The sequence below is a fragment of the Plasmodium inui genome (genome assembly GCF_000524495.1).
Source record: "Plasmodium inui San Antonio 1 unplaced genomic scaffold supercont1.48, whole genome shotgun sequence".
NCBI classification, from domain to species: domain Eukaryota; phylum Apicomplexa; class Aconoidasida; order Haemosporida; family Plasmodiidae; genus Plasmodium; species Plasmodium inui.
The window spans coordinates 51094-66395 of NW_008481882.1; the positions used below are offsets into that span (position 1 = coordinate 51094).

A 15302-nucleotide genomic window follows, 5' to 3' on the forward strand; every position below is an offset into this window, starting at 1 on the left:
GCAGGTCGTGCCAGAAGGTGAAGGAGTGGAACCCTGCAGTGCGATACAGAGAAGTGATGAAGACCTAGTGTCAATAGTAGGAGAAAATGATATGATATTTGGAGGGGTGAGTCAAGTGAAAAAGAGCGGCGTAAAGTCGAAGAGGAAGAAAGAAGGGAAGAGCAGGAGAGGAAAGGAGAAAAGGAAAGCAGACGACGTGAAAAAGGAACCAGAAGGGGGAGAGGAGAAAAGGGAGGAGGAAGAAAACAAAAAGGAGGAGGAAGACGTGAAAGTAGAAGATCCCGACGGGGATGATAGCGGCGTCGACAGCGACGACTCACAGAACAGACCGGTGGAAGAGGTGTCTAGGGAACCTTCGGAGGGAGGAGTACATTTGGAAGATAAACTGTACGGCGACTATGAGGATGAAGATGACTATGATGATGAGGAGGACGACTATCACGAGGAAGACGAGGAGGAAGAAGACGAAGATGATGATGAGGAGGAGGAGGAAGCGGACCAAGCGGACGACATCGATGAGCTAATAAATCGGTACCTGGACGAAGTGGAGCAAATTGTACAATCTTTGGGGCCTGCAGCAAAAGACGATTCCACTGAAACGATCGGAGTGTCTACTCCCTCCAAAGGCAACAAGTCTGACAACAAGGACACGGAGAGTACCTTAAGTGCCAAAAAGAGCTTAAGTGGAAGTAACGACGATTTGACGGAAGAAAAAGAATTAGGGAAGAGAGAACGATTCCGATACAAATCGACCAAAGAAAATGTCTACGAGAGGTATAAAAACGATCTGAAGCTGTACAGGGAGATGTTGAAAGAAAATAAGCTAAATGAGTTTTACAACGAAATAATAAGAAATAGAGATTTAATAGACATAAATTACAAAAATGAATATGCTTTAAAAATGAAGTACAATAAAGGGTATGATTTTTCCTTACACAATTTACACGTAGTGAATGAAGAAAAGGCAAGTGAGAAATTCTATTCCAATTTTGTAGCAACGTGTGATGAGGAGGACAAGGCGACATTTCAAGATGTGAATTATTTTGCTGATTTGACAAAAATAGATGTCGATCCCCTCATGTTTAAAGAGTTTTACATAAAATCGAGTATATGTAATGGGGAGTTCTTACCTCTGAAAAGTACGGTGATCGAAAAGATATGTTTCATATCAAACCATTTAAAAAAAGAACCCAGTACTAACCGAATCACCATTAAGAGCAAGAAATCGATTCTGCATTACCTATTTTTGAATATAGTTAAGAGGCTTAAAAACTTCTCCCTAAAACAGTGCATTAAGAATGTGGAAGAATCAAACTTACTGGATATTCTTTTTCTCCTGAATGAAGAAATTGTAAAGGAATCGAAAAAAGAGCTGAACATAGGGAAATGTGTAAATAATGTAATAGCTCGAAATAATGACTGGTATGATTTAATCAGCTTCGTCGTTATGATTATGTTTGGCTGTACGACGTACATGAAAGAGCATTATTTCCTAACGGAGGAAGAAAGAAACGAATTCATAACTACGGATCAAATTGTCGATTTGCCCATATTTGAATATCTCGACGCAAACGTTATTGACAGTTTTGTCCCAGCGAATGTGCAAACACAAATTGATATCGACCTGCTGAAAGATATTACCGATGCGCCTGAAGATAAGAAGGAAATGTATCAGACTTGGTATCTCTGTTATTTATTTACCCATAAAGTATATTTAATAAATAAAATGTGGAATGTGATAAAAAAATGGGAAGCATCCAAATTTATCCCTAAACCATGGTATATAGATCACGTAGGAAGTGTCTTAGTTCCTCAGGCAATGAATTTACATCACCTGGAGGAAGATAAGCATGTCTTTTTCAGGTACACGGATCCTCTTCAAATTTTTGCATCGTTCAAGAGAAGCAAGAAATATCCCTTACCAAATTATGACAAGAAAAATTTGCATTTGGTAGAAAATATTGTCGCTTTTCAAGGAACGGCTAGTCCGTTTATGTGGATGCTAAATGTGATACACGAGCTAACTTCGTACCCCTTTTTGACAAAGGGGAAATTACACAAGGCGTATTTATTCATATTCAAAAAAGTAGTGAAGCCATACTTGCGCGTACTAAAGAAAAACATTTTAAATGAAATAAAGGATGAGAAATCGAAATATACCAAAGAGAATCCATATGTCATTATATTCACTGGTCACTCCTTTGGTGCCGCTATGGCCCAGTTGAGCTCCTTTTATTTAGCCAAAATTCTGAAGGCTACAAATAATCCCAAAGTGAAGATCCTCTCTGTGACATATGGAATGCCCATGTTTTTTGATGACCAATTTTCGGAAGACTTCCGAAAAAGTGGTGTCATTAGTAACAACATCACCACTGATTATGATCCCGTGCCAAACATTATGGCCGTTCCTGGAGTGAACGATTTTAAGGACCCAGAAGAAGAGAAAAAATTATCTACCATTTTTAAGATTAACGATTTGAAGAACTTAAATCATGATTTTGGTGACAACATTTACAACGGAAGTGAACTGTTTCATCAGGATAGGAATCAAACTCGTTCGATGCTACACCTCCTTACAAAATATATCTTTAACCATAATGTCTTTCTCGATTTGGGAGAGTTACACTTTTCACAGACGCACTACTTTTTTTATTATGTGTTCTTAACTCTCCTGTCCGGATGGGTCAATGAAGCCGAATGGGGCACTTTCTTCCACATCCCATTTTTCCTCTTTGACCTTATTAATTTCACGCACAGCGAAATCATGACCAAGTCGAAAGAGGTCTACAAAAAGTACAGAGAAGATGTGATTAAGAAATTGCAGAGCAGCCAGAAGCAGAAAGGTAGCAGTGCTAAGAAGTAGTCCAGGCGCCCCTGAGAAAGCGGGGCCCTGTGCATCGCGCGGGTTCCTACGTTTATATATGTGCGTATATATATGTGTGTATATACCAGTGTGTATATACATGTGTGTCTATACATGTGTGTATATACAAGCGACACTACGAGGGAGAAGATTATGTGATGCCCCCCTTCCCCTCAGCCCCCCACTTTGTGTTTTACGTGTCGCGTTTATCACGTGATCGATTGTTAATGGCATGATCGATTGTTAATGGCATCATCAATTGTTAATGACGTCATTTTTTTTTTTGAAGTGTAAACAAGTCTCTATCCGTGCTTCACAGATACGGGTCTGTGATTTATGGATACAAATCCTTTTTTTATGGATTTAATTTTTTTTTTTAACCACCCCCGTGTCCCATTTGTACATTTCACTTACCAGCATAATTTCCGTAGTTTTTATAATTTGTTCTATTTGCATATAATTTGCGCATTTTGCGCTCCTTGCACAGTTTGCATAATTTGCATAATTCGCATAATTTGCCTAATTTTTAGTATAATTTTTAATACCCCCCCCCCCCCCCCACCCCTGTCCTACACAGTGATTTTTAGTTACCTTTTCAATAACCACTTTTCACCCCCTTTCTCAAGAAACAATTTGTTTCCATTACTTCTTGGCAACAGCCAGTGCACATTTTAAAAAAAAAGAAAAATTTGCTTTTATTTTTAAAAGGAAAGCCTTCAATCGCACACGCGGAAGGAGCGAGACATGTTACCCAACTGGGTAGAAAAAAATAAAGCGTGCATTGTGCCATTGTTAAAGAGATGCGCGCGCTATTTATATATCATAACATGCAGGCAGGCATACGTTTTGGTTAGCCCCATCTCAACGACGCTCGTAGTGGTAAATACAACTGCGAAACGTGCTTTGAGACTCCTCCCCCATAGCAACTTACGAGTTGGGCGTCTTTTCCGACACTTTCGCAGTGAAGGGTGCACAAAAATGAGCGAACAGAAATAGTGCTTCTTCTTCTTTGTTAATGGGACAATTTCCTATTGTTCGCGCAAGTATAATGTACCTACAAAGGCGTGTTTTATGCCTCCGTGAGACTTGTTCTTTTTTTGTTAAAGACCGATGCGCAATTCACAATAATTGCATCCTTCCCATTAGAAAGGGAAGGGGTGTGTTAGAAGTCACATACTTTTACCTCATGTGTGTTAGAAAATGGAAACATTTATTCAGCTACGTTGAAATATTAAGATCGCACTTCTGCAATAAGAGGTAACACTTAGGGTTAACTAAAAGGCTCTCTTTTTCCTCTTTGCCTTTTAGTAAAATCGGGGGGGTAGCATTTCCCCTTAATTCTGGGGATGCCGTACAGGTTAAAGGAGGGGCATTTACCTAGAGAGGTCATATATATCTTCCCCTATATAGATATAAAGCAATAAAAAAAAGGAGGTACACATACATTCAGAAGGCGTAACGAAAATTTAAAAATTGCTAAAACGGTAATACTATAGTGATGGTGATGCTTGTGTAAACAGCTTGAGAAATGAACAAATGGAACGAACGCCCAAAAAAAAAAAAAAAAAAACATTCGCGTATTTATCTGAACTGAAACCATTTTTCATTGGTAAAAAATCCTATCTTTTTGCATTTTTAAACTTAATTCGAGTATGATATATGAGCTTCTTCCTTTCCCCTTCTTTTTTTGTTAATTTGCGACTACGGATGGGTATGGCAAAGGTGAAAATAGCTAAAGGTAGTTATAGCCCCCGGAATAAAACAGCTGCAAACATGCAAAAAGGCAAACCTATTCTCTATGTTGCATAACAATGACGTAAAAAGTAAAAATGTCAAATGGTGTTATTCAATCCTTTATTGTAAATTAATTATGTTACTTTATTCCGACGAACGTGTGTTGAAGCTTCTTTCTTCGTCACTGTTGACGTGTGCTAAAAATGGACAGGGAGGGAAAGAAGGCTCCCGCAAAGGGAGTAGATTTCCTGACAGTCAAAAATGTCATCCTGCTAGTGTTCGGCGTTATATCTTTTATACTTATTTATAAGTTTATGAAATATCGAAAGAGAGTTTCGGAATTTAAGAGGAATAAAGAAATAGAGAAAAAGATGAAAATGTCAAGGGAGAAAAGGCTGCAAGAATGGGAAAAAGAAATGATGGTTAATAAAAAAAAAATGAGCGAACAAATGAACAAGGGAGATGACAAAAAAAAAGATAAAGCATTAGACTCAGACAAACCGAAACCAGATTCCAAGGACAATTCGTGGTTCAGCCATTTTAGGGATTTATCAAACTACTACAGGCCGTCCGTAAGAAATAGGTTACACGAAAAGATTTCACATGAATATGATGTTTCTCCGTCCCGGGGTGGCACATGTGTACACGCATGTGTGCAGGCATGCTCCCTCAACAGTCTACCACACATATACATATGAACTTACATGTATTTGCCCATTTATCTTGTTCCCCCCTTCGTAGGTACAAAAATTCAAGCTCCTGACGATAGCTTGGATGAATTAAAGAGCATAAAAAAAAAAAAATAGGAAAGAAAAAGGAACACTTCAGGCGTTCCTTAAAAACAGCATTTCCACCTTTAGCTTAACTAACATGTGCTGTACGCCTATTCCTACCCATTTTTATGCTCAATAATTCATCCTGTGTACTATTCGCGTCGAATAATGCAGAAGAGGGGGAAATATGCATGCCCGTATATGTCCCTACGGCGACGCGCTCCCACATATTCCCCCATTTAGTAGATTAATAAAAACTAATGATTTGTTCATTGATAAAATTCCTCACGGAATTCATGAATAATGAGACGTTTTTATTGTAGCTACCATGTAAAAATGGGGACATTCGTACGAGAGAGGCCCCATTTTACTAATTTTTTATGTGACATACAGAACCGCTAAAAATGTAGTGTGCCGTTTATAGATTCCCTTGCGCCGTTACGCTTAACAACTCCGTCTGTAATGCTTCTTACCAAGCAGAAAAATGACTTAAAAATTTCGTACAAATGAGAAAAAAAAAAAAGTTAATCATATCATCGTGTGATAAATGCTTCATTTTGTTGTTCCTTTTTTTGACAATATGTCGCATTATACTTGTCAAGCGGGGAACGCTCATAAGATAATGTACAGAAAAAAAAAAAAAAATACATCGTCTTGGCGAACGTTGCAAGTGTCCGCATAAAAGTGGTTAATTCATTTCATTTCTGTTTTTTCCACTTTTTCGACTATTTCGACTGTTTCCACATTTCCCGTTTGCCATTTTTCTGCTTGAAGTTAATCCCCAAATGGATGAATAAAAATTGGGTTAAAGAAGTGTTTGCTAAACAATATATTCACCCCATGTTGCAGCATCATCAAGGGTTATATACACTTAACAGGCGGTCTTAAAATGAAATACAACATTGCACACACTTAAAGAAAAAAAAAAAAAAAATTATACATATGTAAAACACAGCATATGATAAATACGCTAAAGTCAAAAGGGACAAAAAAAAAAAAAATTTCTTTTTAATTTAATTCCTTTTTTAAGGGAAAAAAATACATGTAATGTTTAATGGCATTAGCTTACATCTAAAAACTTTACACGTATTTTTTTGATCTTACATTTTTTTCATTTACATTTTTTTTTTTTTTTTTTGTGAAAATATCCATTTGTCAAGTTCCCTTTTAAAAATTATATATTTTAATTTGAGTATAACTTCATTATACATTTGACAAAGTAAAAAAAAAGGAAGAAAAAAGGCTTTATTTTCCGACTTTGTAGTTCTTCTTTTCCCTCTTTGTGTTTTAAGCGCTTTTCGCATTTTATGCATGCCCTGTTTTTTTTCTTTTCCATAATTATCCTTATTTTTTAACATATCCTGATATTGATGCCATTATATACGTAAATGGTATGTTCACTTCGGCTGTGAAGGAAAGGAAAAGCGAAAGGAGCTATTTTTATGTTCCTTTTAATTGGTCCATTTAAATGGTCCATTTAAATTTTCGATGTGAATTTTTCATGTCAATTTTTGATGTAAATTTTCGGTTAAATGTTCGATTATTTTTTCGGTTAAATTTTCGATTAAATTTTCGGTTATTTTTTCGTTTAAATTTCGACGGGCACATTCGATGTGAGCTTCTTACCAAAATTTACGACTTAACTTCTCACTTTCCATTTCGATCTCAATCTTAGACACATCGTAAGCGGTCCCACGTTTCTTAAACGAAAATGTATCTTGTTATGTAATACCCATTCATCCTGCGTCCTTTACACAAAGAAAAGGGGCGCGCCTATTGTAAAAAAAAAGCACGTGCCAGTACACATGCCAGTACACATGCGTATGTGTGAGCGAAATTGTGTACATGTATAAAGTGTACGTTTGAGCGCATGTACACCTTAATGTATATGTTTATACATAACACCACGTGACATAGGCAGGTAGATACATTCTCACCTACGTACACACGCGCATATGCCCCCTTGTAAATGTGCCGGGAAGTATAAAAGATGCTTAAAAGAGACAGCCTATCAAACCTGCACAGCAAAGAAACAAGAAGGTTCTCTCACAAAAAGGAAAGTTTCAGCTATGGTTACGCAGAATATCTCAATTTGTGCCTGGAGGAGTACAGAAATAACATATACGATTTGGATTTAATAAACGAAAATGAAGAATGTATGCGAGAGCTGGTAAATTATTATAATTACCTGTACAGGAATTATTACGAAAATGTCATAAACGTCTTTGAGGGTAACAACCCTAGCGAAAAGGCGTACGCAAATGAAAACTATTCCGTGAAGATGGACTTATTGAACAAGAGGCATGTAGAAGCTCTGTACAACATCAGCATTTTAAGTATTTCAGATAAACTCAAGTTTTACATGCTGCGAGGGGCGGTAAAAAAAAGCAAAGACATGAATGATGATGATCAGACTGGTCCCGATCACCCAGAAAGGAGCAATGAAAGCAGGGCAGTTAAGAAAGACTTATTCTCAAATCATGCAATAAAGCCGAATGGGAATCTCACCGATCGAAACCTTGGCGATAGACACCTTGGTGATATGTCGAATAAAGGCCCATATGCGGAGAAGAACCCGAAAATGTACACAAATGATGACTTATCCTCCAATGATAATATGAAGCGAGAAGAAGAATTCGATATAATCAAATATTTGTTTTACCTTATGAGATCAATTGAATACTCCCTAAGTTCAGAAAGCGGAAATCTGTCCTCCTTTTATAATTCTCTTAAACTATATTTCTTTCGGGACAATGTTAATGAAAACTATTATAATAACATTTATTTATTAACCCTGTGTTTGCACTGTCTGGAAAATATAACCAGTAATATAGTCACATTTGACATTCGGCAAGTGGAAAATGAGGAGCTAAATGTAGCAGGGAGTGAAAAAAATGGCTACGCTTATTCGAACCCTGGAAAGATGAATAGCCTTCAAAATAACATCAAAAGGAAGTACTCGACATCCAATTTTAGAAACCATCCTTCACCAAATGAGATGAATAGAAATTTCTATCAAAACAGCAGAGTTCACAATACGACAAATTATGTTCGAAGCACGACAAGGGAGTATAACTCTTTCAAGATATTCAATAATAATGTTTATTTTTACAAGGTATTTTTTTACGTTTTAAATTTCTTAAACTTTTACCTTGAAGATATGATAAAGGACGGCTCCCTGCTATATTCTGATATGATGAAAATGCACGCGGAAAGTAACGTTCGCAGGAATCGAAAGGAGCAGATGCTGACCTCTTCTCACGTGCTAAATGGAACAACGAATAGCAATTTACCATCTTTTATTGACAGCAAAGAGGAACTCCTATTTTTGGGAAAGAACCGAATAACCTACAGTAACATTTTGCTAAAGTGCTTAAACATAATTAACAATTTAATGAACTTGGACGCCCTGAGAGAGAAAATTATGAATTCAAGCAACGATCTGAATGAGTTAAAAATATTTTTATCGAAATATTACAAATATTTAAATGAATATGAAGATATTGAAGTGTACAAAAATTTCTATATCAGCTTGTACAAGACGTATATATTCATTTTCCCGGAGGAACTAGAAAAAGAAAACTACTTTTCCCCTATGCTCCTTTTTGAGAATATCGTAAATAATGGAAATTTAATCCGAATGCGAACCATTGTAGACACACTTATATTCTGTTTTAATGATAAAAAATTTGTCTATTTTTTTGAAGAAAACATAAACATAACGAAAGTCCTTTTCATTTTTGTCACGTACTCGTCCAGATTGTTAACGAATAAACAATACGAACTAATAACAAACATATCCTTCCTCTTTTACATTATCTTAATTAAATTTCCAAATGTGTCCATAACCATTTTTCACATTTTAAATGAAAATAATGATTACATTATGAAGTATAATGAAGATAAAAAATTCAATTCCATTTTTAGTAACATAAATGAACACATAAATATGCTCTTCTTATCAACTATACATAAAAATAAAAATTTGGCTACCGTCATTTCTCTCATTTTTTCCAAGCTGATACATCTATATTGTCAATTCTGCGCAAAGAAAAATAATCACCTAGACAATGTCCAGAATAACGCGAATAATCATTTCTCCGCCTATGGAACGCATCTAAATACAAATAACTACAATTTGAGAAATTTAAACACTTCTTATATCAATGCAAATGGGCAGAATGCGAATGGGACAACAGCAGCTGTAGGCAATTTGGGGAAAAATGTAAACAGCATGAATTATTCCTACGCGTCGAATAACGATAACGAAGGAGGCAAATTACAGAAGGAAATATTCTGTAGGACATTTGACAATATAAAAACAAATGAAAGGAACACCGTTATCAAAGCTATACTAATGAATCTGCATATAATTCCAGATGTCTATTCGTCGAGTGCCATTTTTGCGGTAGAAGAAAATATCGAAAAAACAAGGTACATCATTGTCATTATTAATTTCCTGTTTACACTAATGAAAACGAAATTTTACGAAGCGATACATGAAAATACTTTTGAGTATATAGATTATTTCATTGAGGAACTGAAAAAGAGTGTCAATATGAAAAATATAAAATTAGTCTGTGGATACATATCTCTTCTGTTAAATTATTCGTTAAATAAAAAAACCAATAACTTAAATGAAACAGCCGATTTGAAGTCCAGTATATTTATAAAAAATATTCATTATAACAACCAGCCTAATATTATCAAAATACACAAGGCTTTGTACGAATCAGGGGCGCTAACCTTTTTGATATCCTCCCTGTACGAATCGAAAGATTCTCTAATAATTTATAACTGTGTTTATTCAATATCTTTTCTACTATATAAAAAGTCCATCCTAGATTTTGACAAAAATATTGAACTTTCAAATATGAAAATAGCCATTTTAAACATAGTTAGACATTATTACAATTTAGACATCTATTTGGAAAATTACACAGAGAATTTTATTGACTATAAAGGCTTCTTAAAGGGAAGTTCCAAGAAAAATCTAGCACTACAGGAAGATGATAATTACAATACGGTATTGAACAAATTAAATAGAAGAAATTCATACGAATGTGAAGACATAAATAAAAAATATCTGTATGAAGAGGAGAGCAGGTACTTGCTAAACGAAAAGAATGATAATTATTTACCAAATGATATGAACTCAAATTATTCCCAAAACTTAAGTAAAAATATTACTAGCAGTGAACATATAGGAGGTAAAAATATCTTCCGTTCTTTAAAGTACCAATATGCAAGAGCAAGTTACGAAAATTCCTTTTTCCTTAATTTCGACAAAATATTCTTCGAAACGATAAAAAACAGAAAGAGCTCCTTCAACTTTTATTTTGACACAATATACAACACACAGTATTTATTTAATTTTTTGTTACACAATTTTCTATTCTATTCCAAGGACGCGGATGAATATTCAAAAAAGTATTTGCTAAACATTTTATTGCACAATAACATAACGAGATCATCGGACATTAGTTTTTATTCGAATAAAATAAAAAACCTAAATTCGCAATTTAACGAATCGCAATCAAGGTTAGAGCTCTACAAGCAAGACCTCGAGAGGTATAAAGATATCATAAATGTGCTAAACAAAGAAATAGAAGAGAAACAAAATGCGCACAATGCCTTAATTCAAAAAATTAGAAAAGAAAACGAGTTGGAAATTAATAGAAAACTACAAGAAAATAACAAGCTGGAGAATATCATTTCGCAGAAGAATGACATAATAGATGAGTAAGCGACAGGAAGACTACAATAAAAGGAATGCATCGCATTGTGGCAGTAAAAGATAGATGGGGCAAAACGACATTACTTTTTTTTTTTTTTTATTTCCTAGACTGCAAAGAAAATATGAAGAGGTATACCTGCAAAAGAAGGAAGCAGAGGAAGAAAATGTGAATATAAAAAACAGAACCGTTTCAATGGAATCTTTGTTAAAATCACTTCAGACAAAATACACACAGATACAGACGCAAAACAAAACACTAAATAAGAAATTGACAGATCAAACGAATAGAATTAATGAGGGAATAAACGTCATTAACTCGCTTACTGTAATGAAATAAAAAAAAGTATTATAAAGGGCTTATACTTCATTTGAGCTATTTTTACTTCTGATTTTCTTATTTCGCCTTTTTCTTTTAATACAGAGTGAAAATGAGAAGTTGAAAACTATAGAAGAAAACCAAAACAATGAACTGGAAGGGACATTCAAGTAGACGCTCTTTTATTTTTTCACCTACACTCAAATAAGTATTTTCCTTGTTAAAATAACATTCTCCTTTTTCTTCACATTTTCAACAGGAAACTGATTGTTGTTGTTAAAGAGTTAAGTGACAAAAAGAAAGAACTGGATGATAAGGATAAGAATATTAAAAAATATAGCAGTGACATACAAGAACTGAAAAGCATAATAAACAAGAGTGACAATGACTTGAAGGTAATTTCTTCAAAAATGCAATAACTGGTTTTATAGTTTACAAAGTGACACGCATGTAGATGTAATTATATGTAATGAAAAAAATGTGGAATCAATTTAACGTGCAATATAATGCAAACAGTTTCATGAGAATTTACTTATGTGCACGCTTTTTTTACAGGAACAAGCATTAATAATTGAAAACTTCACAGGGCTGAACAAAAACCTAAGCGAGGAATTAAATAACGCCAACAAAAATTTGGAAATATCAAAGAGATACATTATGAATTATGAAAAGTGATAAGAAAAAAAAAAATATACATATAAATATATATATATACATGGACATTTTTAACACTAAAAATATAAGGAACAGATAGTTTGCGTTTATTACCCGTTTACACCTTTCTAATTACACTAACACAATCCTACACATACGCACCTTTTCGGCCATTTCAGGAATGAGGAGGAAATGAAAAGTAGAATAATGAAGCTGGAAAAAGAACTTTACGAAAAAAATGAAGAATGTGAAATAAAAACTCAAAAGCTAATTCTCAAAGAAAAGGTTAACATGTTTTTGCACTTAATATACATTTTGTTACACCCAGTATAGACATGATTTACATGCATGAATATATTAATCAAATGCATAGATATACTGCACATTTTACGGGTTCTAATGCTTTTGTATCTTTTTTTTTTTATTACAGGAATTATCCGATAAAGAGATACAGCTTAAAAAAATAGCATCAGTTATCATTAATTAGTTTTTTTTTTCATATACAAATATGAAAACGTTTGTATATATAAATAAAACATTTTTTTTTTTTTTTTGTTTGTTTAACCTTTTTTTTTTTTTATTATATGCATTGATGCATTTGTTTGTCAAAGTGTTTTTATAAAAAAAACGTTTCAATATTTATAAATTTGGAAAAACTTATTATTTAGCGTCTTATGTGTTATTATTAAAAAGAAAAAGACATTTTTAAGGTTTAGCAACATATGTATTTTTAAGAAAAATGTAGTGTTAATCTTGTTCTTTCACTAAATTAAAGCGGAAAGGGACTCATCAATAACGGTACTTCTGGTCGTTTCTTAAAAATTGCCAAGTTACATGCAGTAGCTATTGTATTCATGACAAAATTCAAACCCGAAATAAAAGCATTCTAAAATTACTAGTTAATAACTTGTAAAATGAGGATAGATAAAAATAACTGCCGCTCATCTGTAATTTCGGCTCCTACATACCATAATAGAGCGCGAATCTTTATTATATAGCGTTCCAAAATAGTACATTTCTTTAGTATGTGTCGTACACATTAAAATGATGTTTGTCCTCGAACTATTCAAAGATTGCAAGGAAATGGTTTCCTCCTTTTATTCAGTTTAATTTCTGTTTTAGGCTCTGTCTAACACCATTATATTGTTTTTATTTGCAATTTTATTGCATCAAACTAAGCATTTTTTCTCCTTCACTATAACGCCTTATATTATGACTTTCCATATTTTAATTTGCTCAACAGGTATCATATACTTTTGAAACATGCTTTAGATGAGAAATATGAAGCTTTTTATTTGTACTAATATTGTGTACTGTCTAGTATTTCGTAAAATGGTTGCAAATTATACGTTTTCTTTTGAGTTGACAGAATCACCTATAAGAGCAAAGCCATATAACCTAAGATATAACTTTTTACAACATGTCTTTTGATAACCCTATTTTATATCAATTTTAAGAGAATACAAAAATTCTGGTAAATGGTACTTTTCCCTAACGTTGCAAGTGCCAGAACTATCACTTTGATTGCTCATCTTGTTTTATACATCTCTAATATGAGGTTCAGAAAATGAAAATGCATTCAATAGTTTAAAATGTATTTTGACAGAAATATAGGACTTACGGTAAAAGGAAAATACTAACAAAAGTTAAACTTATACGTGCAACACAACATACAGAAAAATGGAATACCTTGATTCAACATTCCTTTAACAAAAAAGAAAAAAATAAAACTGTTCTCTTTTTATGGGTCTCTATTTTAATAGAAAGGTTAAGACTGTATAAAAAAATTGTAATACTTTATTTATGTTGCCCTCAAGGTGAAAAGGGGACAAGAAGGTTATTTGTTTTATGAATGTAAATTCCGGTGTGTTCTGTTTCCTATTCTGTTCCTACAAAGGAAATATAGTATAGTGTGTTAACTAATATAGCCTCTTTAAATGCCTCATTTATCAGTGTTACACTAAGAACATAATCTTTATAAAATATAAAAGAAAAAAAAATAAAGCGCCTGCCCATACATAAATATAATAACGCAAGAGAGCTCATTTGCCCTTCTCTGTTTGTGGAAAAACTATTGAAAGCATAGAATAATAATACTCTTTTTAGTATATCAACCTCTGATGGTTCTATATGTGGTTCTACTTAAAAGTAAAGATTTTTTCTTATAAATATTAGGTGAGTGATGAAATGAATGAAGTTTTTTATTCTAGAATAATTCTAAAAGTAACAAATTTTTAGGGCTTTCAAGGTATACTAATCTGGGTTATTGTGAAATAATTAAAAAATATTACCATTACGGCAGTCATGAATCTTATATATTTTTCCTTTATTCCCTTTTATAAGTATTATAGAATTTTATGAAGTTGCTGCGTCATTCTTATTGAAGCATTATAGCTTTTCAATGAATTCAGAACATAATATATTAAAATAAGATTGATTCATTTTTATTTATAGGCCATAAAAGATTGTCGAAGTACCTTTATAGTGCATGTCTTTGAAGTAATATTAGATACAAAACAAAATTTGCATAGGCGCATGATATGATAACCGTGTTACAGGATTAATGAACATCGTATTTATCATGATCATAATAGAAATTTACATGAAATATATTTGTCTTTTCTTTGTTTTTAAATTGATAATTATACATTTTCTACAAAGAAATATCTTATATTCTCTCTTTTTGTAAATTATTTATATATAGGTTAGATAACGCTCATATTATTTTCTTTGTTTCGTGGATGTGAATAAATTTATAAATTCATTTACATAATTTGGCAGCAGTGTGGTGTACTATAGCATGACTGATTACATACTTTTATATGCAAAAAAAACATTGTGCTTTAATAATTGATTCCAAAAAAGAAAAACATTACATAAATCTAGCCTATCTTGAGTCTAATTACACATTCACACTAGTGCAAACTTATTTCTTTGAGAGAAAAACGTTTTATGGTTAATTCATACAATAATTTTTGCTAAAAAGAAAAGGATTTAACTTTTCCATAATCGTATTATTTGTGTCTTTACGGAAAGTTCCTTTTCACGTTAATATTCGCCTAGCTTGGAGATGTGCATACGTGGCTTTTAAAACAATAGCAAAATTGTGGTGGATTTTTTTTAAGAACAACAGGTATAAACATTAAATTGCGTTTTATTTATTATGAAAAAGATAATTGTAAATTAAGGCTTTAAAACTATGTTTTATTATGCACAGAAGTTACA

General features: G+C 33.2%; 3 protein-coding genes across 3 annotated transcripts in view; all 3 read left to right on the forward strand.

Annotated features, from left to right (window-relative positions):
* The window catches only part of C922_05254 (hypothetical protein), a gene marked incomplete at both ends in the record, with an annotated part of 5193 nt that extends 2330 nt beyond the window's left edge, over positions 1-2863 (forward strand). The window contains one exon of the mRNA XM_008820826.1: positions 5-2863. Within this exon, the coding sequence (XP_008819048.1) occupies positions 5-2863 (2859 nt within the window). The remainder of the gene's footprint in view (positions 1-4) is intronic.
* A 1937-nt stretch (positions 2864-4800) lies between these two features.
* C922_05255 (hypothetical protein) lies at positions 4801-5380 on the forward strand (the record flags this gene model as incomplete). Its single annotated transcript, XM_008820827.1, has 2 exons — positions 4801-5211; positions 5339-5380. The coding sequence occupies 2 exons, from the start codon at positions 4801-4803 to the stop codon at positions 5378-5380; spliced, it is 453 nt and encodes a 150-aa protein (XP_008819049.1).
* A 1980-nt stretch (positions 5381-7360) lies between these two features.
* C922_05256 (hypothetical protein) lies at positions 7361-12410 on the forward strand (the record flags this gene model as incomplete). Its single annotated transcript, XM_008820828.1, has 6 exons — positions 7361-11112; positions 11216-11432; positions 11529-11593; positions 11683-11818; positions 11979-12094; positions 12257-12410. 6 exons carry the CDS (start codon positions 7361-7363, stop codon positions 12408-12410), a joined length of 4440 nt encoding a protein of 1479 aa, XP_008819050.1.
* Positions 12411-15302: the final 2892 nt, after the last annotated feature.